The 27,387-nt window shown below is 42.9% G+C and overlaps 2 protein-coding genes and 1 long non-coding RNA gene across 3 annotated transcripts; 1 reads left to right on the top strand and 2 right to left on the bottom strand.

Moving 5' to 3' along the window:
* Nucleotides 1–1,089: 1,089 nt before the first annotated feature.
* Nucleotides 1,090–1,936, top strand: LOC136497231 (uncharacterized). Its single transcript, XM_066493025.1, has one exon. The coding sequence runs from the start codon at nt 1,090–1,092 to the stop codon at nt 1,918–1,920; it is 831 nt and encodes a 276-aa protein (XP_066349122.1). The 3' UTR covers nt 1,921–1,936.
* A 1,550-nt stretch (nt 1,937–3,486) lies between these two features.
* LOC136497241 (beta-adaptin-like protein C) lies at nt 3,487–10,522 on the bottom strand. Its single transcript, XM_066493035.1, is given in 16 exon segments — nt 3,487–4,104; nt 4,279–4,482; nt 4,568–4,757; nt 4,893–5,287; nt 5,367–5,378; nt 5,380–5,460; nt 5,784–5,963; nt 6,057–6,120; nt 6,247–6,458; nt 6,779–6,871; nt 6,946–7,125; nt 7,778–7,913; nt 7,998–8,248; nt 8,343–8,456; nt 8,572–8,769; nt 10,215–10,522. Coding segments are annotated over 16 exon segments (2,694 nt in total). The 5' UTR covers nt 10,302–10,522; the 3' UTR covers nt 3,487–3,807.
* Nucleotides 10,523–15,068: 4,546 nt separating this feature from the next.
* On the bottom strand, nt 15,069–16,068 carry LOC136497249 (uncharacterized). Its single transcript, XR_010769258.1, has 2 exons — nt 15,922–16,068; nt 15,069–15,835 (listed from the first exon to the last, which is right to left on the bottom strand). It is a non-coding gene; the product is annotated as an uncharacterized lncRNA (long non-coding RNA).
* Nucleotides 16,069–27,387: the final 11,319 nt, after the last annotated feature.

Below are 27,387 nucleotides of genomic sequence, written 5' to 3' on the forward strand. Positions count from 1 at the left end.
ATCCTTCCACCAACAGGTTGGTGGTGAGTAGGGAAGTCATATTTGAAGAAAATAAGCCTTGGAATTGGGACAACACAAGCTGCAACACAGACCAGCAAGAGACAGACACTTTTGTTGTTCACTATGACTTAACTGACCAAAATCCGACAATAGAAGCTGATGCTGAAAATGCAGACACTGCAGGCAGTCTAGCTGCAGCTGCAGGGGGTGATCTTTCAGCAGGTCAAGGGAGTAGTGTGGGACTCAACCAACCACCTGACTCCCCAAATACTTCAGGCTCAAATGCAGCACCAGCTATGAACTATGCAACCCCACCAAGTCAACATTCAGAAGAAACCTATGGTGGACCTTTGAGGTTCAGAACACTGAATGACATCTTTGATACAACTGAAGAATTGGAAGATTATGAATATAGTGGGGTATGCCTGTTAGCAGCTAATGAGCCAGTGGGAGTGGAGGAAGCTCTAGTGGAACAGTGTTGGGTTGATGCAATGAACAGTGAGCTGAAGTCAATTCAGGAGAATAACACTTGGTGCTATGCAAATTTACCAAAGGGTCACAAAGCAATAGGTTTGAAATGGATCTTCAAGGTGAAAAGGGATCCACAGGGCAATATTGTCAAGCACAAGGCAAGGCTCGTTGCAAAAGGATATGCTCAAAAGTTTGGGGTGGATTATGAGGAGGTTTTTGCTCCTGTAGCTAGGCTTGAGACAGTGAGACTCATGCTAGCCCTTGCTGCCAATGGAAAATGGGAGGTACATCACATGGATGTCAAATCTGCTTTTCTGAATGGTGAGCTGCAGGAGGAGGTATATGTACAGCAACCACCTGGTTTTCAGAGTTCAAAGCATTCAGGCAAAGTACTGAAAACTGTCAAAGGCTTTATATGGCCTGAAACAAGCACCCAGGGCCTGGAATGCTAAGTTAGATCACGGTTACAGGAACCTTGATCAACACAACCTACCAGTATCCGCCGAACTTATTAGTGCAGAGATCAACCAGCCAACGGTTCCAATAACCCTAGGTGGTCGAGCAACGCCAAATCTAAGCTACAGCGCTAGGCTGTCGTGACTCGTGAGCTACGACGACATGATGGCGGCGGAGAAGCTCGTACTGCTCGCACAAGACAACAAGACGGTATCCCTGGCCGTAATCCCGGCGGCCGCGTCAGAGGCAGCGGCCACTTTCCGGCTCATCGTCGAGCAGAGGTACCGCTCCGGAGGCGACGTCAACGACAACGAGGTGGACACAATGGAGGACGTGGCGTGCCGCGTCCCCGTCGGCGAGCTGCGCGCGGCGGCGGTCGACCGCGCGTTCGAGGACCTGATGGCCAGGATAGACCACCCGACGCTGAGACCGGAGGTTGCACCGGCGGTAAGGGAGGCGGCCGCGCGCGTCCGGGCGAGATACGCGGAGGAGTGGGCTCAGCTCGGCGGCGTCGAGTTCGTCGACTCGCTCGAGCCCGAGGAGGAGACGGGGAGCGACCTGGAGCTCGACGAGGAGTCCTGGGAGCGCGGCTGCTGGTCGGACGGCGGCGACTGGCGGCATGACCAGGACCCGTCCGCCCTCATCAGCGACGACGAAGACGGCGCCCAGTTCTCGGCGCGGCCGTACGGCGGTGCCATCGCGCGGGAGGGCGGGCCGAGCGACGGGACGCTGCTGCTGTCGGGGTTCGAGGCGCTCGCCGACCAACACGAGCTGACGTCGCGGGACGTACAGCGCCTCGTGCGCCTCGCGTTCGACGGTGGGGACGTGGAGGGCGACAACGCGTACCAGCGGGTGCTGGACGGCGGCGCGCCGGTGTCTCGTGTCACGCGCGCTGTCGTGCTCGACCAGGCGTTGCGGTCGGCCACGGCGACGGCGAGGCAGCAGCAGCCAACGTCGCCAAGAGGGATGCCGGCTCGGATGCGCACGGGATAGTAGGGATGCACGCTCGCACGGCGACACAAGCAGCGGCATGGGTTTCTATGGGTTTCTTTTCAGCTTCGCAGCGATAGGTTTGCATTGTCCAATGTTTGAGCTTTTTTTTTCTCCTCACATCAGTTGTCATATTCGGATCGGATTTTTTTTTTGTGTGTGTACAAACAATGCCATGCATCTCCAAAGTATGCAGTGCACTTGTCTGCCCGGCGGCCACAAAATCCCCCTCCAGACAACGTCGGCGGCCACGAAATCCTCCTCTGGACGGCGGCAGAAGATGGCGCGAAGGGAGAAGCGGCTCCAAAATGACGACGCGACGAAAATAAAATCACGCGGGGAAGGAAACGTACGACGGTGCGAGGGCCGATTGCCAAAAGATCAGGATGGATCCGGAGTCGTTGGAGAAGGATTTTTTTCCAATTTTACTAAAAAAAAAGGATTGAGAAGGCTTTTACCCTTGAGATGCTCTTACCACCCATGGGCGGCCAGGGGTATTCCCCTGTATGCCATGAATACCCAAGATTCTGCAAACAAACACAAATACATATACATGTATACGCTTGTATATTTGCTACATTTGCAAATCTGGACGACTGGACCAAAGCCCCAAAGCCCAACAGACAGAAAGCAGCGAGCAACCCACCAAACAAAAAAGGGTCGCATCGTTTTCCTGGCCGCCGCTCCCAGTTTCCCAACTTGCATATCAGCTCAATGTGTACATTTCTTAGGTGCGTAGAGACGAAAGGTTTAAAAATTTAAAGAACCTACGCGAGCTTTCAGTCATGCTTGTTAGCACAAAAAGACATGAGCAGTATTATGTTGTCTACAAGCTTCTTCAGTTGGTGCTAATTCTTTCTATAGCCACTGCTAGTGTTGGGAGAGTGTTTTCCACCATGAATTATGTAGAGAACAAGCAAAGAAATAAAATGGGTGATGAATATTTTGAACAATTGCTTGGTCATATTTATTGAGAGAGAATTCTTCAGTCAAGTGAAAGATGATGACATCATTAATGAATTCCAAAAAGAGGATCTAGAGTTCAATTTTAGTAGTTTTGAGCTTTTAATGTTTTGTAATCTTTCGTTTTGTAATCTTTCTTAATTATTATAGACAATGGCACTATGCTACTATGTTCAGATCTTGTACTTTGATTATTACTATTGCACATTTGCATCGATTTTTTTTTTTTTTGTACACGGAATACCTAGCTGTGAAATCCTGGCTCCGCCACTGTTACCACCTCCATCGAAAATATAAGTTCTATCTTTAGTTACGTATGTGTAAAAAAAATATTATACATTAAAAGCATATAAGATTAATGATATCTGATTTGTATGAAAAACAAGAGGCTCTTTTAATTAAACTCATTTGAATTGTCATTAAAAAAAATGTTCTCTATATGTTTCCACACTCCAGCAAAATCTATATTTCTATCCATTAGGAAGGATATTAAGACGCTACTTGGATGTTTAATTAATGCTAAGGCAAGAATTGAGTGGCCTTTACATTCTTACCCAACCGCTCTTAATTGGTCACTACAGAAGAAAAGGCAGCAGTAGTCAGTCATGGGTGAAGCAAACAATATTGTATATCTGTTACATTAGCCATGTAGAAAACTAGTCACATTTCATATGCTATGCATAACAAGATGAAAATTTCCAGGTCCAAAACAGGTAAGATGTACAAATTACGCGAGGTAAGGTCTCCAGTATTTCTGGCGAAAAACTTTGGAACCAGGAAACTAGCAGTTTAAATATTGTAACCTAATACAAAAACAACTACAATTCACACCAGCTTCCGTGAAAAAAATATGCCGCGTCCAAACACCTATAGCAGCTCATCGATCTGATCAAATTTTGTAGAACCACCGATCCATTAACTTTGTCGTCACTTGGTAAGAGCCTCCATAGCGTCAAAGAAGAGAGGAATCATCTCCCTGTTTGGAGTTTTGACTGCACACTTCACACCAGGAACACCAACCGCGGCTGTAACCTCTATAAGGAAGGGGATTCCGCGGGGCATCTTCGTGGACAGATACAGAACATCCATGTTTGCATTTTTCCGCTTGGCTATAAAGAACACATTTGATGCTGCAAGGCGCTCAACAGTAGCATCTATGCTGCTGATGACAGAGCCCGGGAATTCTTTTGTAAATTCGTTGTCATCAGGTAAAGATTTCCAGGCCTGCAGTCAGATAAAATCACTTCAAACTTCATATCGAAAAAACCAAACATCGGTAATCAACTGTTGAGTGACTTAAATCAACTAGTACTGTGAGCAATGCACAATCACTCGCCTTCACTGCCCAAACAAGAAAAAGAAACAGGAAAACCACATGAACATGATTGCACTTTTTACCTCAAGAAAACCAGCTCGCTCCATTTTTCCATCTTCACCAAAGAAAACATGCAGTGGAATTTTGTCATTGAAGTACCACACCGGCTGCTGATTATTTTTCACAGCAACCTGTAATAGCGAGTTTGGTGCACCAGGGCTGATATTCTGGAACGGGATCATTTGTAGAAGTGTCCTTGTTGATTGGCCTGGTTGCAGTGGAGTAACCTTAATCACAGAAAAACATCAAGCTCAGTCCATGAAACTCAAACAAAAAAGTTGGTGTACTTATTGAATATAATCACTGTGGAACCTGAAGTGCTTCACCAGCAGCAAGACCAAATGTGTTCTTGTTAAACTGAATCATAAATCCATCTAGGACACCCTGGGTGCCATTCTCGAAAGATATATCATAGTATATCTGGCCATCACGCCGCGTTAGTTGTGCACTAATCTGCAGCCCTTGGCCTGTAGTCGAAGGCAGTAAGACAGGTAGAGGAGGGCTGCGAAAGTAAAGAATGAGATATCAATATGGTCAATTACTTGTACACGATACACAAAATTGATAAGTACCAGGGTACAAATCAGGGGAGGGGGGAGGGGGAGGGGGGGGGGGGGGGGGACAAAACTTTGCTTACCCGGAAGGTGCTGCAGGTTCATCAACAGGGACAATAGCATTGTCCATACCCATCAGATCACCTAAAAGGTCTGGCATTGCAGCTGGAGGTGGGGATGCAGCTGCCGGCTGTTTCACAGGTACATTAGAAGAAGTACCAGCACTAGAGGAAGGTGATGCCCCATCAACTCCCTGGGATGGGGACTCTGAATACCCTGTTTCAGCTGTATCACCAAACTCCTCATCATCAGCCCTAGGAGCTGCCTTAACACGGCTGACAAATGATTCTGGGGGCTTATGATAAACTGATGAAAGGGTAGAAATGTTTGCTAGCAGCTCATCAAGAAGTGATGAGTCAAGCTGGTTGGAGTCATCACTGATCACAGGTTTCTCCGCCAAAACAACATCTTTTGCAGCCTGCGGAAAGCCAAACACAGCTCAATCGTTGGGTGGATATTTAATAAATCATCAGTTGAAAAGTTGAGACATGCAATACCTCAGGATCAGTAGGAAAGAAGTCGCCAGTATATGTAAGCTCTGTCCCTCAAATCAGGATTATCTGTTTCAACTGTTGCATTATTGAGAACAGCCTACAGGCAATAGTTATGCAAATTAGCAGTGAACTGGCGTTGAACAAGATTGCTGATCACAATATTGAGGATGAACCAACATTTAGAAGCAAGGAACTATAGGACGAAGCAACTACTTGCAACAACAATCACCATTATTAACAGTGCTCTCAAGACATCAACATGTCATCCATGCAAGGCTGAGAGCCCATGATACCAAATAGGTAAATATTCAGACACTTTGAAGGCTTGAACCAAGTGGAAAGCTGTCATGAACTCAAAGATCTCTAAAGTCTAAACAACATTGCAAAGATAAGTAAACAAGTAAGCATCTGAATAGCAACCTGTATCATCTGTTGTGGCCCCTCAGTTGGCTTCTTAAGGAACAATTTAACAGTAGCGGTTAGCAGCTGCAGTTGAACTAATGCTGGTTCTTCAGGGAATGTTTCCAAGAAGCTCTCAAGAAGTTCATCAGCATTGTCAATTCTTTCAGCATATTCTCCAATTATCCAAATCATGGATGCCTAGAAAAATGAAGACACGTAAGTGAACAAAAATAAAATAAGTATCCTAACAAAAATACAATAAATTACTAAGATGTGTGCATTGACTAAGACCTTAGCTTCTGGTTCATCTAAAGTGTCCAGACTTTCACAAAGTGTAGCGATGATAGACTCATACCTGTAAATTCAGTAAGAACAAAACAGTTATTACATACACAAACCATTTCTTGTACAGAACAGAAAGGGAGTTCTTATAGTTTGATAAATCCAAAATATACAACAAATTAATGCAGAAGCAACTCACGTGTTAGGGTAGCGTCTGAAGATATCTTTGATAACAATTATAGCTTCCTGAACAACATAATTAACTTTTATCTTAATCAGCTCAAGCAAAACGCTGATGCACCTTTCAGCAGCTCTCTCCAATTTAATTGCACATCTCCCAATCGCACGAACAGCTTTCCGCACAAAGTCAACATCAACCTCTGTGGCATACTCCTTAAATTCCAAGAGCACCTACAAGAAGCTCTGTCAACACTTGAACAGAGAGAAGTCACCCGGTACCAACAGAACTCAGAGAGAAGTCACCCGGAACCAACAGAACTCTTAAGTATCTCATAATATAAACATGTTTGACAGATTTAGCAATTGAATTTCAAAGTCTAGGTATTTAAACACTGTCCCTGGAATGATTTCTCTTGTCAATTTCGGTACTTCTCTATTGTATGAGGTCGCAAATAAAAATAATAAATTAAACTGTAGCTGAAAATAATCTTTGACTTCAATCAAACATGAGCTACAACAGTAGCATACAACAAAAATATTTGATTCTGTACCTGGTCTATATTTCGATCTGAGGCAAGCTTTATCATAATCTCCAGTTTTTCCATCTTAACATATATAGGGTCATTGTACTTGCAAAAGAAAACCTATAGACAAATGCACTATTCAGTTAGTGGAACACACTGATATGATTGATGAATAAGAGCTAAAAAAATGTCACCTTAATCTCATGAGCGAGTATTGTAGGCCTCTTTTGAACTATCAGATTAATGTTCCTCAAGGCTACATACTGAATTTCAGGCTCTGCTGACAAAAGAGTCACAAGAGGGGGAGCCATTTTCTTACAGAGATTCCTGACTACATCCGTGCTTGTAATGAGCTCCATTTGTAGAAGGATTATCTAAAATCACACAGAAAAAAAAACATTAATAAAAGCTCCCATCTGGTACAGAACAGAATAACAAATAGGCTAAGATTTTAAAAAGAAAGAGCCAACAAAAGCAGTAAAAATTGGAAAAAAAGAAAAGAAAATGGTGCTTTGTTAGAAGCTACTCCCTTCGTTCCAAATTATAAGACATTTTGGCTTTTCTAGATACATTGCTTTCTTTTACTACGTATCTAGACATATACATAGTAAAAAAGAAATGTATCTAGAAAAGTCAAAACATCTTACAATTTGGAATGGAGGGAGTACATGACATCAACTAGTCTAATGAGTAATGACAGCTCTTATAGAAAAAAAATAGTCTAATGACACTCTACCAGTAGTCCTATTGACTTGAAAGGTCAAGAAACAAAAAATAAATCCATGGCAAGGGTTCATTGGTTCCAATAGTTCATCATGATACGAATTAATGTCAAACCAAGAAACAAGCCTACAGTCCATGCTACAATGCAGTGATGACTCATGAGGACTGAGAAGCTCATCTATATAGACCTCGCTAGTCAAGTAGTCATAGTAAATTACAGTTACTGAAGAAGCACATAAACAAAACTGCACAAGGCCTAAACTTTATGATATTCCCGCAGATACGAATCAGATAATAATGTACCTTAACAGCAGAAAGAACAACTGCACAATTTGCATGTTGGAGACGGGGTGTAACTCGTTCCACTATGTTTTCAGCTTCCCTGGCATCAGCTGCTTTGTATCTTGACAAAGAATCCAAAATGAAGACTTGACCCCACCTGATTAACAAAATGTTAAAGGGCTTGATTTAGGTAAATTACCAAGATATTCAAAACAAAATATAGCCAAGGAGCGCGGCGTACTCTGTGCATTCATTCAGAGCTGTCAGAAGCTTTGACAGTGTATGGCTGCTGATCTCAAAGATTGGCCGAACACTACTATCTTGAATCTCTGCCAGCGCAGCAACAGCATTTGCAACAACCATAGGATTATTGTCAGATATTAAGTCCTTAAGGGCCTCCAGAAATCCTCTGTCCTCTACTAGCTCAGCGTTTATATCATAAAGTTTAGCAACGCAAATAGCTGCAGTCTTCCGTACATAGGGATCGTCATCCTGAGGGAACAATTTACATATAATGTCAATTAGATCATTAGATGGAAGAGGGATCAGCTTGATTCAACAATGTTCTAGAAGAACGAAGAAAGACCTTGAGGCATCTTTGAAGTGGATCACAGAGATACTCTGTGATTTTGTCCACACGGATACAACCCATTGTCCTAACAGCCAAAGCACGAATCAATGGGTTTGGGTCTTGTGAATCCTGCAGAAGGTGTCGTGTCTCTGATTATATGATATCGATAGGTCCTATATTTTGCATACAGTAATCTTCTTTTCCTGCACAAATGTTAATTGCAAGTATGGCTAGACTTTCTTACCTTAACAAATGTGTTCACAGCAAGAATGGCAAGATCAGGTTGACTTTTAGCATAGTTGATGAGATACAAGTATACTAGTTTCTTGAGCTCCAAGTTCTCGGTCTGCATGCAGTTCACAACATCAGTGAACAATGATGAGACATCTTTTCCTACAGTCATAGCAGCAATCACTTTCTTGACAGCATCTTTTCTCTTGTCCTGCAAGCCACATTTCGGAAAAGGTCAGATATCAGGAAAACTGGAAATACAGAAAGGGGTGTACCCAGTGCAGAGAGCTCCCGCTCTGTGCGGGTTTGGGGAAGGGTGTCAGTGGCAAGCCTTACCCTTGCCTGTGCAATGTGAGGAGACCGCGACTCGAACCCGGGACCTTCCAGTCACAGGCGGTAAGACTCTACCGCTTGCACCAGGCCCGCCCTTCGCAGCAATGTAAGTAATAGTTCTAAATTGGTTTCCTTTCGCAGCAGGAACTATAATTTAACATCACCACAATTATGTAGTACTTAATTCGACCAAAAGTGTAGATGGTCCAACTACCACATTACATAGTACACTTCTCCCCCATAAATTTCAACAATACAGCCTAAGTGTACATAAATTGGAAAGATTAATTTTATGATTTATCATAAACCAACTAATCCTATGACACAGTGACAGGTGTGTTGTGTGTGCCTCTCTCTTGCATGTGTTTTCAATGTTTCTTTTAGACATACACATCATTTATAGTATATGTGAAACTCTTCGATGTGTAGCCAAAAAGGACAAGTAGATAAACAGGGAGTCAGGGAGACAACTTTTCGGCATCACGACGGGGCTGTAAAAGGAGCATAAATTCACTAAACACCAAAGCAAAAAGGTGTAGCACGTACTGTTCTTACATCATGGAAAATCAGTGAGATAAAACTAGAACGCCTTACTGTGTAAATATTTCACACGACCGCAACTACGCACAATAGCATATAGATCAATAACTAAAAAAAACACTGAGAAACAAGGTTTAGTTCTAAAGCATTCGCAGTTTACAACATGAGAATATATTGGAACATGGAAGCAATTAGAACATATTATTATATATGAATGTGTTTGCTAATCATGTATATGTGGGGATAAAAATAATATATCTGAACATAGCAGAGGTAATGAACTGCACTAAATTCCATAAGCATGCATTTCGCAACTTCTACACTAACTGAAAGGAATTGATCAATGGTCAACAGCTTAACTCCCTGTTAATTCATCTTGGCATAGGATGAAAGAATGAGATGATTCAAAGCTTGTCCCTACTAGTCCTCAGAGTCAAGTTTCAGAAGGACCAGAGTTCAATCCATTCATATGCTCCAATTCAGACCCGTTTCAGTCCGAACAGGTCTAACGCAGCTTAAACACCCCGATCCAGCACTGAATTCTGCAGATTCCAGCTCATTCGCTAACCAACATAAGACAGAAATGTGCACTTCCGGCGCAAAATCCATCCCACAACACGACCAAACCCCACGAGAAAAGCAGCCGAGACCCGTAGATCTAGGAGTAGACGCGCCTGAAGCCCCAACAACGTCGCTGCCCGGATCTGGATCCACGCGCGAACCAATCGACAGGCGCTGCAGGGCACAGGAGGAGAACAAGGTAAAGCGAGTGAGGGCGGAGACCTTGTACTGGGAGTTGAGCTCCTCCTTGAGCTCGGGGATCTCCCCCTTCTTGGTGGTGGAGAAGTACTTGGAGTCGTGCCCGCTCATCTCGTCCGCCCCGGCGAGCCGAGCCTACCGTAACCCTGTGCACGACGCTCGCCGCCTGCTCCGGACGCCGCAGCGGCGCCGGTGGTCACGGGTGTGGAGGCTTGTGATCTCGCGCGCGGTGGCGGTGGTTGGGGAGAGGAGAGGCTGGAAAGGAGTTCGCAGATTTTGTCGATTTGAGAGATCGAGAGAGGGGTCGTCGACGACGAAGGACGGTGGAGATCTGATCGGCAGCTGCCGTGCCGCTTAATCATTTTCGTCTTCTTTTCTCCCCTGACTTTTTTACCTTCACATGTATTAGCTACAATGACTTTCAAAAAGAATTTTTCATAAAATCACATATGACTTTCAAAAGAAATCTTTCATGAAACAGGACCCTACATCTCTACATATAAAAACTGCATTAAAGCTTCAAAATTCAAAAACTTAGAAAAATAATTAGTCAGCATGCAAATATGGTATTTTTGTTCAAAATATTCATAAAAATAATAATTAGATACAAACGTGGTTTTTCAGTTCCTTGTTTGAACTAATATCGTTTTTTGTGATTTTTATTTTCAGCTTATTAGAACTAACATCTTTTTTTATCATGCTTTGTTTATTTTGGACAGTGTATTGTAAGGCAAAAGAAATGCAATCAAACCATGCCAATCGTGTATTAAAATTTGAATGGGTATATAGTCCATCAAATCATACATACCTATTTCGAATGAAAAGATATTAAAATGTTTAGTGCAACCTGAATCTATCTGATCCTGAATGTTTAGTGCTCGAGGACTATTAAAATGTTTAGTGCTCGAGGACTATTAGGTTTTGGTATCCAAACAAGCTCTTATAGTGATTGATATAGGGTTTGTTTGGTAGAGCTATCTTGAATCTCTATGGAAGCTCTGAGAGAATTGATTTTGTGGCTGAAAGTAATTCTATTTGATTCTTTATTCAAAATCACGATGGAGATCACTTCACAGAATCAGGAGAAGCTATATTTTCAGCTCTCAGCCTCTTAGTTCATTTCAGAGAATCACTTCACGAAATCAACAGAGAATCACTTTTCTCTGAAAAAAAATTGTTTGGTAGAGCTCTTGCCCGATTCAGCAGAGAATCAGCTTTGGGAGCTTTGCCTAACAGGGCCCTAGTCTCACTCGTTTATGTTGTATGACTTGCGGAGAAAGGAAGGTGCCCCAACTGCGTAAAGAGCTCGAGCTAGGTTGTCTGGGCTAGCCGTAATTAAATTTAATTTGAAGAACATCCATGGGACTAAGTAAATTAATAATCTTTGAGCATGTCATGATTGTATCGAAACTTATTTATCAACTACAACCTCTATTTAGAGACCGAGTATAGCTCAAACGTGGGTGCTCACACTTTTATTTTTTTTTAGAATTTCAACGAAACTACTTTAAGTGGTAGTGTTGCAGGCATTATGCCCTTGAGAACCAGGAGTGGTAACTTTTTCGATCTCGAGATATATCGACTCAATCGTTCGAAATGTATTCATAGGAAGAGTGTGTACCTGTACATTATAGAGGTGCTTGAGAACCAGGAGTTTATGGTGATTTTTTCAATCTCGAAATACATTGACTCAATCTTTCGAAGCTATTCATAGGGAGAGTATGTACGTGTTTTTTATAGATGTGAGTATGTACGAATGCTTGACTGCGATTCAAAAAATGCCACTATTAAAAAATACAAATAATTTTCTTAGAAAGGTCAATATTGTATATTTTATAATGTTGTATGTTCAGTGTTTAGAAATTGTACAATTATATCTGCTTTAAAAATTGTTTCCATGGTGTATTGATTTTCTAGTTATGAATGATGCCCCCTATAGTCACAGATAAGTGACATTTTGGGTTGCCATAATTCAAACCTACTTGAGTTTAGATATATCAAAGGAAATGATATAATTAGACTTACCTTAGAATGTAGCCTCCTGGAAGCTATACTGTAATTGTGTTTTCAAATAGGAGTACTTTTTTATAACGAAATATATAAATTCAAATTGATGCACATAACGTCACTTATATATTTTTTTCGTATTATACAATAAAAATTATATCCTTTGCTTTTCGCCCTATACCGGACCCATTCGACGATTGCGATTGTCCGTTTGTTGGGCCGGCCCACGTCGTCCTCGTGCACACCGGGCAGCAGACACAGCAAGCAGCATTATTTCTCCGTGCACATCACAGTCCACAGAAACTAACACAATACTTCCATTTCTTCAGCAGGCTTGCAACTTCCGAGCGAGTTAATTAAGCAACCATGAAGCCATGAAGTGACGAACTGCTGTGTGCACTGTGCAGTCTGCAGTGTAGCCAGGTTGAGCATCGCCTCAACGTACACTCATTTAAAATTTTGCACGAGCGTTCACTTTATGCATTTTAAAAATTTATGAAAAAAAAATACATACAGTAGATCATGGATAATTATATGAAGATACAGAATTTCATGGAAAAATTACAATAAGGCTCATTCGAAAGGAGACAAAGAGTCTTTAACCTTTTCTAAGGACAAATGGTATGTAGTCATTTGTCTTTTCTTTTGTGTATCTCACATGTGGTTAAGTTTCTCCGTAACATTGTGTGTTAACATAAGGCTCTGTTTGGATCTCTTCACTACGGCTAACGGTTAGCGGCTAGTTGAATGGGATCCAGACGGACTGGTTAAAAGGCAGGGCTAACAGTTAATTCATATCAAAGTAATGATTAGTTCATTAGTCAATGAGATCAAGCTAACATGAGCTAAAAGTGGTGCCGATGGGTAAAGAGCCCCTTCTATCCTCCGTCTCTCTCCTCTCCCTCTTAGCCATGCCTAGCGGTGGGAGGAGGACGAGGCCCACACCTCATCATTGATCTGCGCAGCACCTGTTCGGCTGGTGCTGATACGATCGTATACGATCATGGATTATTACTGCTGGCTGGTTTGGTGTGAGATAAAAATATTGTTCTAACTGGAAATTTACGATCGTTTACGACCAAACGAACAGGCTCGCCTTGTGGCCTCCTCCTCCTCCCCCCCCCCCCCCCCCCCCACCCCCACCCCCCACCATCGATCCACGATGTCGCTGATCCCTGTGCCGCTCCCGACCTTCACTGCTTCGGAGACTGCGGACGCGCTTGGTTCCTAGACAGCTTTGGCTTGCCTTGCCTTGCCTCGCCTTGCTGGCTAGGGATGGTAATTGTACCTGTGGTATTGTGTCTGATAGGTGTATGTGTGGGCACAAATTTTCACCCGCGGGTGTGGGTATGGGTATAAGATTCTACCCTGTGCGCTCGTTAGTGCTCGAAATATGAGGAATTTTATCTATTTTAGCGATAATCCAACTCATGTGTGCAGGTACGGGTGTGGGTATGAAATTCTACCCGTTAGACAATTTGTCGTGAGTGGCTATTTGTTTCACCCGCACCTTATCCTATCCGCTGCCATCCCTAGTTGAGATTGTTTGTTTGCATACTTTTGCATAGGAAAAGTTGGTGTTCTTAAACTACGAAAGCACATATGTTTGCATATTTTTGCATAGGAAAAGTTGGTGTTCTGAAACTACGAAAGCACATAACATTCTTTGGCATATGTTGTTTTTAATTTCCTTGAAAGCCCATTCCGAGGTGCATGTGGATTTATTTCGAATCTGAAATAAAAATGAAAACATATAGCTCTTGTTTGTATTTGAGGTATGACGATAGGATGCTGCTTGCTGACTGTATAGAGTGTCATTCCCATTATTATCACAGATATCATTCTCACGATACCGACTTGTTATAGCCTAGCAGTACTTTTCATCGAATAAATAGTGTTTTAGTCTCACAAACAAGTGTTCGCTTCGCTGAAATTTGACTTATGCTGATACTTATATTGATTTGTTGGGATATGAAAAATACTGTTCGTATAAGCCAAGATCAGTGGTCGAGGAAGGCTGTGGCCGACCGGTTAAGCTTTGTCGGTGCAAGAAAAGGGGGTGTGAAGTGTGAATTGAAGTGAAAGTGAAAGTGAAAGGAGGCTGTGCTGTGGTCATCTGACGATTTCATTTCTCTGGTAATGTTCGGCTTACCTCATATTCGATTTATTCGGCTTATTTTTTCAGCTAAAACAGTGTTTTTTTTTACAACAATTCAGTCACACCAGTGTTTTCAGTCAGTTTCGGTCAAATTTCACACAAGCGAACGGGGTCTGCGCCGTGGTTCTCCTGCTGCTGAGTGTAGGAGCATGGCCATTTGCCTGCCTGCCACATGGTTGGTGCCATTATTGCTTGCCCGCCTGCTCATGCAGCATGGCGCGGGGTTGGATCTGAAGGCCCAGCTTTGTCCCGTGGAAAGCGAGTCAAATGGGCACTTTTCCTGGACATGGATGCAGCAGACGCGGATGCCTTGTTTTTTATTGAGGTGCCCCTGCCTGAAAAGAAAGAACCCATGGCGACTCCTTCCCTGTTCTCGCAGTCCGTTTTGGCTGCGGATCGACGCTCCATCCTACATTCCCACTACTCCTAGCTTTGCTCCAACCGTGTCGATGTAGGGTGTGTTTGGTTCTTCAATAAGGGTGAATTGGATATAGATATCTATGGATATCTGGATATTGGTATCTATATTATCTGTTTGGTTAGACGGATGGGACAAACTATTTTTTTATTTGGTTTGATGGATATGTGTTAGACGGGATGAGTCATTTTTTTATTTAGTTGGATGAACAAGGATGGACAAGGGAGCTGCAATCACCACCTACCTAAATTGGTGAGGTTACCTCTTCAAACATGCGCAACAGCTGCAACACATATACAAAACGCATGACATCTTGATAAACATATGCATTATCCGAACAGAAATTACACGCGTAGACAATTAGCAGGCTTTAGAACTTCCTCTCATTACATACAAAATATATAATAACCCAAGAGTGCAATGTTTGATGGGTTATAAGCACGTCTGCTACAAATATATAGATTAACCCGCAGTGCATTGTCTATGGGGTATCAGCAAAAGAGCTGTAGCAGTACTTGTGTGCAACAAAGGCAAACATCCATATCTTCAGTTTTCAGGGAAGTACTCGGTAATGAACTTTGCAGCCCAGTTCAGCTTGTGAGATAACGACAGAGAACAAAAGGCTCTAGCTTTGCTTAGACGGTCAACAAGATGGTCATGGTAAAATGATAAATGGGTGTCATCAAAGTCTGGAAGACTACAAACAGCATCATACAGACCTTCAGGAAGTTCATCAGGCATTTCAGCCTTCTCTATAGCACAAGAGATTCTTTCCCCAACTTCTTTCGTTGCCTGTATTAGTCCATCATCTTTCCTCTCTCTTTCAGTTGTCTTTGCTCTTTTGTTAGGCCTGGTAACTGAAGACGTCGCTCCATCAGCAGCAACAACAACAGTTTCACCATCCCCAACATCTTCACCTTGTTCATTTTCACCAATTCCAGTAGCTAGAGGCTCATTTGATCCCTTTGCATACTTCCCTGTGGCCACGGTAGCACCGATAGTGGCCATATCACCATAGTGCTCAATAGGATTGTTGAAGAATTCCGCATCAGATTTATAATCCTTGCAATATATGGACAAACTATTAGACCAACTAGAGTGAAAACTAGAAGACAATATTGAAATAAAAATTATGGCAGCAAGGGTACCGTAATATAGCTTGTATAATGCTCATGATCAAGAGAAATGACATAGTTGACTTCATCCCAAAGAGCACCACTCAAACTCCTGAGTTTGTTGATCCTCACATACTTCCTCTTCTTTGTTCTAAGATGGTTACTAATCTACTCCCCAGTCCTCCTGCACTTGAAATGGTCATTCAAAGCTTTGGCACAAGAGTTCAAATGTGTCTTCTTGAAACCTGATGATGTTTTGCCCAGTCCTTGTACATGTGTGTCATCGATAGCTCCAATGCAATCATATTTTTTAAGCAATACAACACATGAAACAAAGGTAACAACAAAAAATATCAAACTAAAATTCAGTTAGGGATGAAATTCACACCTTAAAGTAGGGATCCCACCTTGGATCCCCTGCTATTTTGGTTGGGTTCTCCTGTGAAGGTGGCCTTATATATTCTGCTCTTAACTCACCCACCGCGTGGAGGACCAAGTGGAAATAACGACTAACAGTTTTACCAGATCTACCAAAATTAGTGGCCACTAATCTATTCCTAAGGTTGTGTCCCACTGTATTTAAAAACATTGCTACCTGTTGTTCAACACACATATGTATAGTGTCTTCAAGTAAGCCACGATCTCCAAACAGTTGACAATAATGGAAGAATGACTCTCTTCTAAGCCTAAGCATGTTAACACAGGTTGTATCATTCTTCCAAGTTATATTGTTCAGATAATCAATTCTCATTCTATCTATTTCTTTCATTGGACCATAGCTAATGCACTGTCTGCGTTCACTCCTTTTCCTTTTCCTTGACCTAACAACAATTGTTATAATGGAAAGCAGCACATGAGCTGCAGCTGCATAAATCAAGATCTTGGTCCTCTTGTCCATTAGCCAAACTGAAGGAAAGATCAAATCTGAACATAAAAAGACAATATTTGCGGTCCAGATCTATGGATATCCAAAAGCAAGAATGCATCATCACTTGAATCAACTATCAATCCTATTTTCTATTCTCAGATTAACTAGATTTCTTTTTACCAAAGGACTAGGGAGGGGATATTTAACACCTGCTTGCTCCGTGCTGTGCGAGACTAAGCAAAGGAGGTGCCATCAGGACCTGCTCCCTTCTGTTGCTGTGAGAGGTGAAATGACCTAGGATGCCGCCTAGAGGGGGGGTGAATAGACGTTTCCAAAAATTAACACCTTTAAATACGGAAACAATTAGTAAAGGGAGTTTCCAAAATGGAAACTCCAAATAAGAGTAATACCACCCCTCGCAAGTTAGCCATAGAGTATGTAAAAGATACTAAATAAATCTAGGAGCCACAATTCTGCAACACAACAATTAGCGCAAGGATCAAATAAATTCAGCACTGAGCTCTAATACCGGACGTGTCCGGTATGCACGGTTTCTGCAGAACAGCCCCGGACTTGCTTCTTTCGATTTCTATCTTCAAACCAAACTGCAGGTACCTACTAGAGATATCAATAAACATAGAGAACCTACACAAGAGCTAGAGCAACACAAATATCAAATGAAATGCAAATTGAGACATGATATTTGTTTTACCGAAGTTCAGACTCGTTCGAGTCCTATTCTCCATTGAGGGGGCTACGGGCGACCCAACGAAGGCCAGCCCTAGAGGGTACCACGAAGGTCACTCTAGCCAGAGTCTTTTCCAACTCCTTTTCCTCCTTCCACTAGATGATTCCGAGGCGGCGGAATCGACCGTTACAAACTTTTCGAGGCACATCATAATCTCTCGGGTGCTCTTCGGCGACGCCTAACCGTCTAGGACCAAAGAGTCCAAGAGTAACAAATACAAATCACAAGATTGACAATATGCACAAGTGCTCAAGTGGTTGGATTGCCCTCTTTTTGAATTTCACTCAACCCATAATTAGATTTGGCAAATATGATCAATCACTCACTAAGAGAGGGTTGGGAGAGTTGGCAAGGCTCAAAACGTGTGTGTGTATCAGCAAGATCAGCAGCCTCTAAAGGTGGAGGCTTGGGGGTATTTATAGCCCCCTTAGAAAAACTAGCCGTTTTATAGCTGTTGCAATACCGGACACGTCCGGTATGACTTACACTGCGCCAACGGTAACTAAGTTACAGTGAAGTTGTGAGGCGTCGGAACTCCCGATGAATGCCGGAACTCTTGACCGTCGGAACTCCCGACTCACATCGGAACTCCCGACCCTCAGCAATTTTGAAAACCATGTAACTGAGTTGAAGTTAGTGAGGTGTCGGAACTCCCGACGCATGCCGGAACTCCCGACCCTCAAGGCTTTTGAAAACTAGCCGTTGGCCTCTGGTCAGCCATACCGGACACGTCCGGTATGAATACCGGACACGACCGGTATGACCAGGTCAGTGAACCCTCCAAGTCAGTTGAAGTGCGAGACGTCGGAACTCCCGACCCATGCCGGGACTCTCGACCATCGGAACTCCCGACGAACCAACCCGAGAACAAAAGTTTTAGCACTGCTGGGTAAATACCAGACACGTCCGATATCAATACCGGACACGTCCAGTATTGCCAGACCAGCAAAGATAAAGTTAGCTATTTTGTCGCTCAAATACTCAAAACTCACATGGGTTGACTTGAGCACTTATGAAACATTATCTATCAACATGATGCATCCCTCTTAATAGTATGGCATACCTATTAATACTCAAGATAAAAGGAAAAATGAATTTATACCACTTGAGTTGATCTCTTTTGAATTGATGTCGTCCCTTTCAATCTTCATCAAGTAAGGGTGCTAACATATTGATATTGATCTTTTCACTTGAGCATAGCCATCTTGAGCATGTGACTTGATTCCATTTATCAAATTTGAATAATCCCAAATGTATCAAGTCACTTCCATCAAACACTCCAATAGTGATTTGATCCTTCACATAAACATGAACATCATAGCTTGATTAGTACCTCAACTAAATGCAAGTACTTCCTTCTTCACCCTAGCTAGATTCTTCGGCCGCCAAGCCATCGCTTGCCCTTCACCCTTGCTTAGTACCTCAAAGCCTTTCCTTGCTATCTTCACCATCTCAAGCCATCAATTCACATCTTGTGTTGAATCATCCATTCATGTATTGTTATCTTTTTCATTTCAATTTAGCAAGCTTCAAATATGAGACCAATCCATATGCAATCCCTTATGTCTCATTAATTAATTCTTATAAGCTTGCTTTCACATAGTACATGGAAATCCCACAATAATTAAGCCTTTGCATGAATTCCATTTGCATTGTTGTCTTGTGCTTAAACTAGATTGTTTACACAACAACACATCATTTTTGGCTTTCATTAAGTACCTGTGAGATAACCTATTTCCTGTTCACACTTAGCAAACGGGTTAGTCCTTTAATCACATTGTCATTCAATCATCCAAAATCCACTAAAGGGCTAGATGCACTTTCAAACTCCCCCTTTTTGGTGATTGATGACAACTTGATTAAAGCTTACACAAGGATATAAACATTTAAGCTTTTGGGTTCAATGATTTATGAGAGGCTCCCCCTTAATATGTGCTTATGAGTAGAATTCACAAAAATGACCTCAAATGTCAATTACACATACTAAAACATATAGGAGACTCCCCCTAAATCATTGCATCCGTGGGGTGCATGTGTGTGTGACAAAGTAAAACCGTGATGCATATGACATGATATATCACACAAGAATAAATATAAAGGCATCGCATCAAATATTTTTATTCTAGCATGCATGGTCCTTATGAAAATAAATACAACACATGTAATTCACACATAGCACTCATTACACATTTTCTCAAGTCCAGAAACCACTGATGTATAAATAAAGATCATGTCTCAAGAGATACATAGATAAAGCATAAGTAAGTCTCATCTCTCACATGATACAATCTATCTCAAATCCAAGATACATCAATGAAGCTCAAAAACAAGAAACTACAGCCTGCAGTACATATCTTCAGGTACAAAGATAAGCAAATGAAACTATCCTGAAGCTTTAATCAGTCTCTCTCCCCTTTTGTCATCTATCACCACAAAGGTCCAACAATGACATACTAAGGACAAAGGGGCTACAAGCTGTCACTGAAAGCTGAGATCACTCATCATCATCATCACCAGCATCCTCGTCATCTAAGCGTGCAACACCGGCTGGACAAGAACCACCCGCACCAGATGGGTCATAGCCACCAGATCCGTAGTAGCCACCACCACCAGTGAGGTCACTCTACCAATCAGAAGCATAGTCGTCTACAGTGCTAGGACGTGGCTGAGAGTGAGTAGGCATATGAGCCTGAAGTGGTAGTGTCAGGGTGCTCAGGTGCCTGCTGCTGCTGTCGCTGAATGAACTCAACATACTCTCTATCATATCTGGCCTACTACTACTCCTTAGTCTCAGGCTCACTAATTGCCTCATCTGATAGTGGAGACCTAGGAGGATCAAGCTCAAGCCTAGAAGCAATTTGCTTCAAGGTTTGAGTATCCTTCCTCCTAGCCTCCCTCTCCTTCTGCTGCCGGGTCTAGATGTCCCGGTACATCCCAAATATGGAGCTGAAGAGCCTGCAGATAGGCGAGGGAGGACTGCCACGACATGAAGAAGAGCGTGAAGGAGCACATGGTGGAGGTGAAGCTCCTGCTGGTGCACCACTCCTAGGTGCATCTGCCTCTGGTGCTGCTACTGCTGCTCCTGGTCCTGCTGGAGGTAACCCTATCTCAGGCAGATCTACAACAATCTTCAGGGCCTTATGAATCTTGTCATACTCGAATGTGTGCTCTATCACCTGCTCAATCATATACATGATATAGAGAGCAAAACCACAACCCTTGAGGGGCCTCTCTCCCACACTCCTGATCTCGGACCAAATAAAGTCAAACACGCTGAATGGCCGAGCATCAGGTGCCATCCTGTGGAGTAGGTTCCTGGAGTAATCTGCAATGTTGCCCTTATCTCCACCCTTGCAGTCAATAGTCTTCCTGAACATCCTGTCCAGGTATCTGTAAGTGGGGTGAAGACCTAGAACCTTCCCCATAGCTCCTCTCTCACCACCTGGAGGGTACATGTAGGTGAGCTGCTTAGGAGGCAACACCTGCTCGGTGTGGATCCTATCCCTCTGGAGATCATCCTCTGAGAAGCCAAGCTGGGCGGCAAATATGTCATAGTCAACACTATACCACTGGCCCTCAAGCATCTAGTGCATCCATGTAACAGAACCGACCAATTATACGAAATTAAGTAAGAAAATCATCCGCCAGAGCAGACGATTTAGCAAACTTAAGCCCGCATAACCCGGTAGTCCGTGAAATCACGAAGGATTTCAAACCAACTTCCATTCCAACCAAGATCGTAATAAGTTTAGCGGTCACCATCACATATTACATAAAAGTTCACAATCTCAGATACATCAGAGTTTCAACATAGTTATTACAAACCAGTTCGAATAAAAGTAGCGGAAGTCATTTGTTCAAACCACACACACACTCACGCGGAGTTTAAATATAGTGCCAGCGAATGATCATCTCCAACAAAAGCATCAGATGAGACGTAAGGAATGACCATGCCCATGGTCCTAAGCATCACCCATCGCAGGATAAAGGCAGTTGATACAGTAGCCGTAATACATCTGCCCATCTGCAACAAGTGGGAATAAAACCCTGAGTACGAGAAGGTACTCAGCCAGACTTACCCGACATAACCGAAAATAAATGACACCAAGGATTATGAAGGGCTTTATAGTAGGGTAGCTGACTCATTTGCAGAAAGAAGCATTTTTAGCATTTCAAGAACTTTTCGAAAAGCATTATTGCCAAGTTAATTATTATTAACCTGTCGACTAGATTTGCACCTAGACTAGAATAAACAAGTGATTAAGCAGATAATGATAACCAATGATTATCAGCAATATCCATGATTAAATAAAATCCTACAGAAAAGTATCCCAAAAATGACATGCAATAATTTTCCCAAGTAGATCTGGTGATAAGGAACCTAGCAAAATTTGTTTCAACAAATTTGGAGCAAATTTGAGCACCCAAACATTTTTCAAACCATTTCAGATTTTAAATAATAAAGAATAAATGAAAACAATTCATTTAAGCAATACTGGGCCGGCCCGTGGGGAACAGCTGGCCCATGGCCGCATCTGGCCCGCGCGGTCCGAGCGAAAGGGGAGCGCGGCGGCCTAGCAGGGGCCAGCCCACTGCCGCTCGGCCTGGCCGGCCCGGCTGGCTGGCTGAGGCAGAGGTGAGGTTGGGTTGGAGCGGCGCGGGGGAAGCTTCGCTGGCGCGCTGGGCCAGCTTCGGCAGACGAGCTAGAAGCGAGGCGGCGGCCCGCGAAGGAGGAAAAAATCCTTTTCCAAATAAAATTTTCAAGGAATTTTTAAATACCATCTTTCAAATATTATTTTGAGCAAGAAAATGACCTCTTTTGAAAATGTACCAAAAATGAAAGTTGTTTAGAATTTAATTCTCTACAACTTTGCTTTTATGACCAAAGCCAAATTCTTTCTAGATTTTGAATTGTAACATCAAAGTCCACGTTTAGCTCAAAACCCTAATTTTTGGAATTTATTTTTGAAGCCAAATTTTGAATTAATTTGAATACAAACATTGCTCCAAAAATTGAACTAACCATTGCTAGATGATCTACAATAGTAGCCAAACATGTTTTACTAACCTAGCAAGAAAAATTCAGGGCAAAACAATTCTTAAACAGGTGTATGCAACATTCAGGTTTCACGCATGTTTCAGATGTTTCAAAGTAATGTTTCAATTGTTATTCACATGATTAAGCATGTATGATTTGGATGCTTGATGATGCATGATATGCGTGATTTGTAGTGCCTAAATGCAGGCATAACACCGGGGTGTTACAGCCCTCCCCCCTTATAAAAATCTCGTCCCGAGATTTGGGTTACGAACCATTTGTTATAAAATTCTTCATAAGCTTTTTGTAGATACTCTCCTGTTTCCCAAGTTGCATCTCCCTCATTATGATGATCCCACTGTATCTTGTATGTTTTCACCACACTATTCCGAGTAGCACGTTCCTTCGTGTCTAACACCCGGACTGACTGTTCATGATACACCAAATCTGATTTGAGTTGAACACCTCGAGGTTCTATTCTTTCCTCTGGAACACGCAAACATTTCTTGAGATGTGATACATGGAAAACTGGGAAAACGGTACTCATTGTCTCAGGTAACTCTAACTTGTAGGCTACCGGACCTCTTTGTTCCAAGATCTGGTATGGTCCTACGAATCTTGCGGCAAGCTTTCTTCGGATTCCAAACCTTTTCTTCTTCATTGGCGTGACTTTCAGATAAACATAGTCACCAACTTCAAACGCAAGGGGTCTTCTTCTTTTGTCTACATAGCTTTTCTGACGTGATTGGGCAGCTTTCATATTCTGCTGAATAATATGAACTTTCTTCTCGGCTTCTTCTACAAAGTCAATGCCATAATATCTTCTATCACCAGGCTCGACCCAATTCAATGGTGTTCTACATTTTCTGCCATATAAAGCTTCGAATGGGGCCATCTTGATGCTTTCTTGATAACTATTATTATAAGAAAACTCAGCTAATGGTAACCATGACTCCCATGATCCCTTAGAAGATAATACACAGGCTCTTAACATATCTTCCAAAACAGCATTCACTCGTTCAGTCTGACCATCTATCTGAGGATGATAAGCGGTACTGCGAATCAAACTAGTTCCTAAACCTTTGTGTAAATGTTCCCAAAAGTGAGCCGTGAACTGTGAGCCTCGATCAGATACTATGGTCTTTGGTATACCATGCAACCTCACAATTTCTGCGATATACTTCTCGGCATATTGAGGTGGTCGATGATCTGTTTTGACCGGCAAGAAATGAGCGGTCTTGGTAAGATGGTCCACAATTACCCAAATCGAATCATGTCCTTTTTGAGTAGTGGGCAAACCCGTGATAAAATCCATACTGATATCGTCCCACTTCCAACTAGGGACTGATAAGGGTTGTAACATATCGGCAGGTTTCATGTGAATGGCTTTCACTCGATAACATGTGTCACATCTGGCAACATATGCTGTAATTTCTTTCTTCATTTTGGTCCACCAATAGCGAGATCTTAATTCTTGATACATCTTACTACTTCCGGGATGGATAGATAGTTTAGAAAGGTGAGCTTCATCCATGAGTTTATTTCTAAGCTCTCGATCCTTGGGAACCACAAGACGGTCGTCAAACCACAATACGCCCTGTTCATCCACTTTAAAGTGTTGAGACAGCTTTTCTTTTATTTTCTCTTTGATGTGGAATATCCCCTTGTCGGTTTTCTGGCCTTCTATTATCTTACTTTCCAAAGAGCAACTAATCTGAATACTATATAACACAGCAGGATGCATTAGATCGAACCCATCTTCAAGTAATGGCTGCACATTCAAGTAATGTGACTTTCTGCTCAAAGCATCTGCCACTACATTGGCTTTTCCAGGATGATATTGCACATTCAAGTTGTAATCCTTGATCAATTCCAACCATCTACGCTGTCTCATGTTTAGCTCTGGTTGGGTAAAGATGTACTTAAGACTCTTGTGATCCGTGAAAATATTGCACACATTACCAAGTAGATAATGTCTCCAAATTTTTAGGGCGTGCACAACTACAGCAAGTTCAAGATCATGTGTTGGATAGTTGACCTTGTGCTTTCTCAATTGTCGTGATGCATAAGCAATGACTCTCCTTTCTTGCATAAGAACACAACCCAATCCAGTCTTTGATGCGTCGCAAAACACATCAAATGGTTTCTCGATATCGGGTTGTGCGAGAACAGGAGCAGTGGTCAACAGTTTCCGTAAAGTGTGGAAAGCTGCTTCACACTCCTCTGTCCACACAAACTTGTGATCCTTCTGTAGGAGACTCGTCATCGGTTTGGCAATTTTTGAGAAATCTGGTATAAAGCGACGGTAGTAACCCGCTAGTCCTAAGAAACTTCTAATCTCAGGAACTGTGGTCGGTGCTTTCCAATTCATAACTTCTTGCACCTTACTTGGATCGACTGAAACTCCATTCTCTGACAGAATGTGACCAAGGAAAGGAACTTCCTTCAACCAGAATTCGCATTTGCTAAACTTCGCATACAGTTGATGATCTCTAAGTCTGGTCAAGACAGTTCTCAGATGCTCTTCATGATCTTTCTCGTTCTCGGAGTACACCAGAATGTCATCGATGAACACTACCACAAACTTATCCAATTCTGGCATGAAAACTGTATTCATCAAAAACATAAAGTATGCAGGAGCATTTGTCAAGCCAAAAGACATGACAAGATACTCATACAACCCGTATCTGGTGGAAAATGCAGTTTTCGGTATATCTTGAGGCCTAATCTTGATCTGATGATAACCGGATCTCAAATCTATTTTTGAGAACACCTTGGCCTTGGATAATTGGTCAAACAGAACATCAATATGTGGCAAGGGATATTTATTCTTGATGGTCACAGCATTGAGTGGCCTATAATCTACGCACATTCTCAACATGCCCTCTTTCTTCTTCTTCACAAACAAAGCGGGACATCCCCATTCAGACTTGCTTGGCCGAATAAACCCCTTTTTTGACAAATCTTCTAATTGCTTCTTTAGCTCAGCTAGTTCATCTGGAGGCATTCGATAGGGTCTCCTTGAAATCGGAGCTATTCCGGGGACTAACTCAATTCCAAACTCAATCTCCCTATCTGGCGGAAGACCAGGTAGCTCATCCGGGAATACATCCGAAAATTCACACACTACCGGAATCTGATGAATAGGAATGACTGCCGTAGCACATGTAACACGTATCAGGTCTGTTCTCTGAGGCAATGGTACTTGGAAAGTACCCTCACCCAGGGGATCCTTAAGGGTAAGTACTCGACTTCCAGTATCTATGACTGCTCCCCAATCCTTCATCCAATTCATCCCTATAATGGCATCCAAAACTAACCCAGGCATGACTATCAAGTTCACTCGGAACTTCCTGCTACCTAATTCAAGGGTTGCCCCTCGAACCATCCGGTTGGTCAAAACATCAGCCCCTGCTGAACTTATACGGTACCCATACCCCAATTCTGTGCATAGTTGTCCATGTTTTTGTGCAAATGCTTGACTCATAAAAGAATGCGATAATCCAGAATCAAATAGAACAACTGCAGGGTTTTTGTTGACAGGAAACTTACCAGCAGTGACAGGCTCTCCCTCTGGAATTTCATCCACTGTTGTATTGTGCACTCTAGCATTATAAGTCTGCTTCTTCTTCTTGGGCGGGTACGGACAAAACCTCGAGAAATGGCCGGGTTGATCACAGTTATAACAGGGTCCTCTCACTGTCCCGGTAGATCCCACAGCTCCCTTGGAACTGCCTTGTACCGCAGTTGCGGCTGCTTTGTTGGGCTGTACTGCCATCTTGTACGGCTTCTGAGGTCCATGGAAATTCTGACTTCTTGGTTGAGGTGGCCTGAATCTAGCGCCAGGTGCTAATGGGCGATATGGAGGATGACCTCCCATAGGTGCTCTAGCTTGAGACGGCCCACCTTCAAAGGCTCTCTTGCGTGTCTTGGCTGCGGTGCTGGCGTTGTTATTCTTCTCCTGCTTCAGGCAGTCGCTGATGAAGTCGTTGAATCTGACTCGGTTGTTGGTACCAACATGCTTCATCATTTTTGGATTGAGACCCCTCTTAAAACTGGCTATTCTTTTAGCATCTGTGTCAACCATGTCAGGAGCATAGCGACACAAGTTGTTGAAGGCATGCAGGTATTGCGTCACGGTCTTGGTGCCCTGGTTCAATGCCAGAAACTCTCCCAACTTCATCTCGGTCAGCCCGGGTGGAATATAGACTCCACGGAAGGCCTCAGCAAACTCTCTCCAAGTAATCTGAGCATTTGGAGGGAAGGTGGTGCGATGGTGCTTCCACCACATTCCCGCCGGTCCTTGCAATTGAAGTGCAGCATATTCCGTTTTCAGCACCTCAGTCATCCTCAACACACGGAATTTATCTTCCATCGTGTTGATCCATTCCTCAGCATCGAGTGGCTCTGTTGCTTCCTTGAATACTAGTGGCCTAGTGTCCATGAAATCTTTGAAGCTGCTATATTGGTTCACTCCCATGCCACCACCTTGATTATTACCACGTTGAACGTTGTTGGCGATGGTACGCAGAAAGTCCTCCATGTTCTTCTGGGATTGTTCCGTGTTGCGCTGACTCTCGAGCAGCTGTGCGAGGAACATCTCGGGGGTAAACGGGGGAGGAGGTGGCAAATGCGGTTCATGGGGAGGTTCATTGTTGTTGCCGTGGTTTCCACCACCACCACTAGTCCCCGCACCGTTAGCACCGGGCTCAGTGGCCTCATACATGGTTCGGCGAGTGTTTGTCATCTGCATATTTTAGCAACAAGTAACGATTGAGTGAAGCTGTAATAATTACGAGTGAAGGAAAAATTATGCCGTACTGAATTTACTGGAGAGAATAAATT

Source organism: Miscanthus floridulus, chromosome 1 (assembly GCF_019320115.1).
Source record: "Miscanthus floridulus cultivar M001 chromosome 1, ASM1932011v1, whole genome shotgun sequence".
Lineage (NCBI taxonomy): Eukaryota > Viridiplantae > Streptophyta > Magnoliopsida > Poales > Poaceae > Miscanthus > Miscanthus floridulus.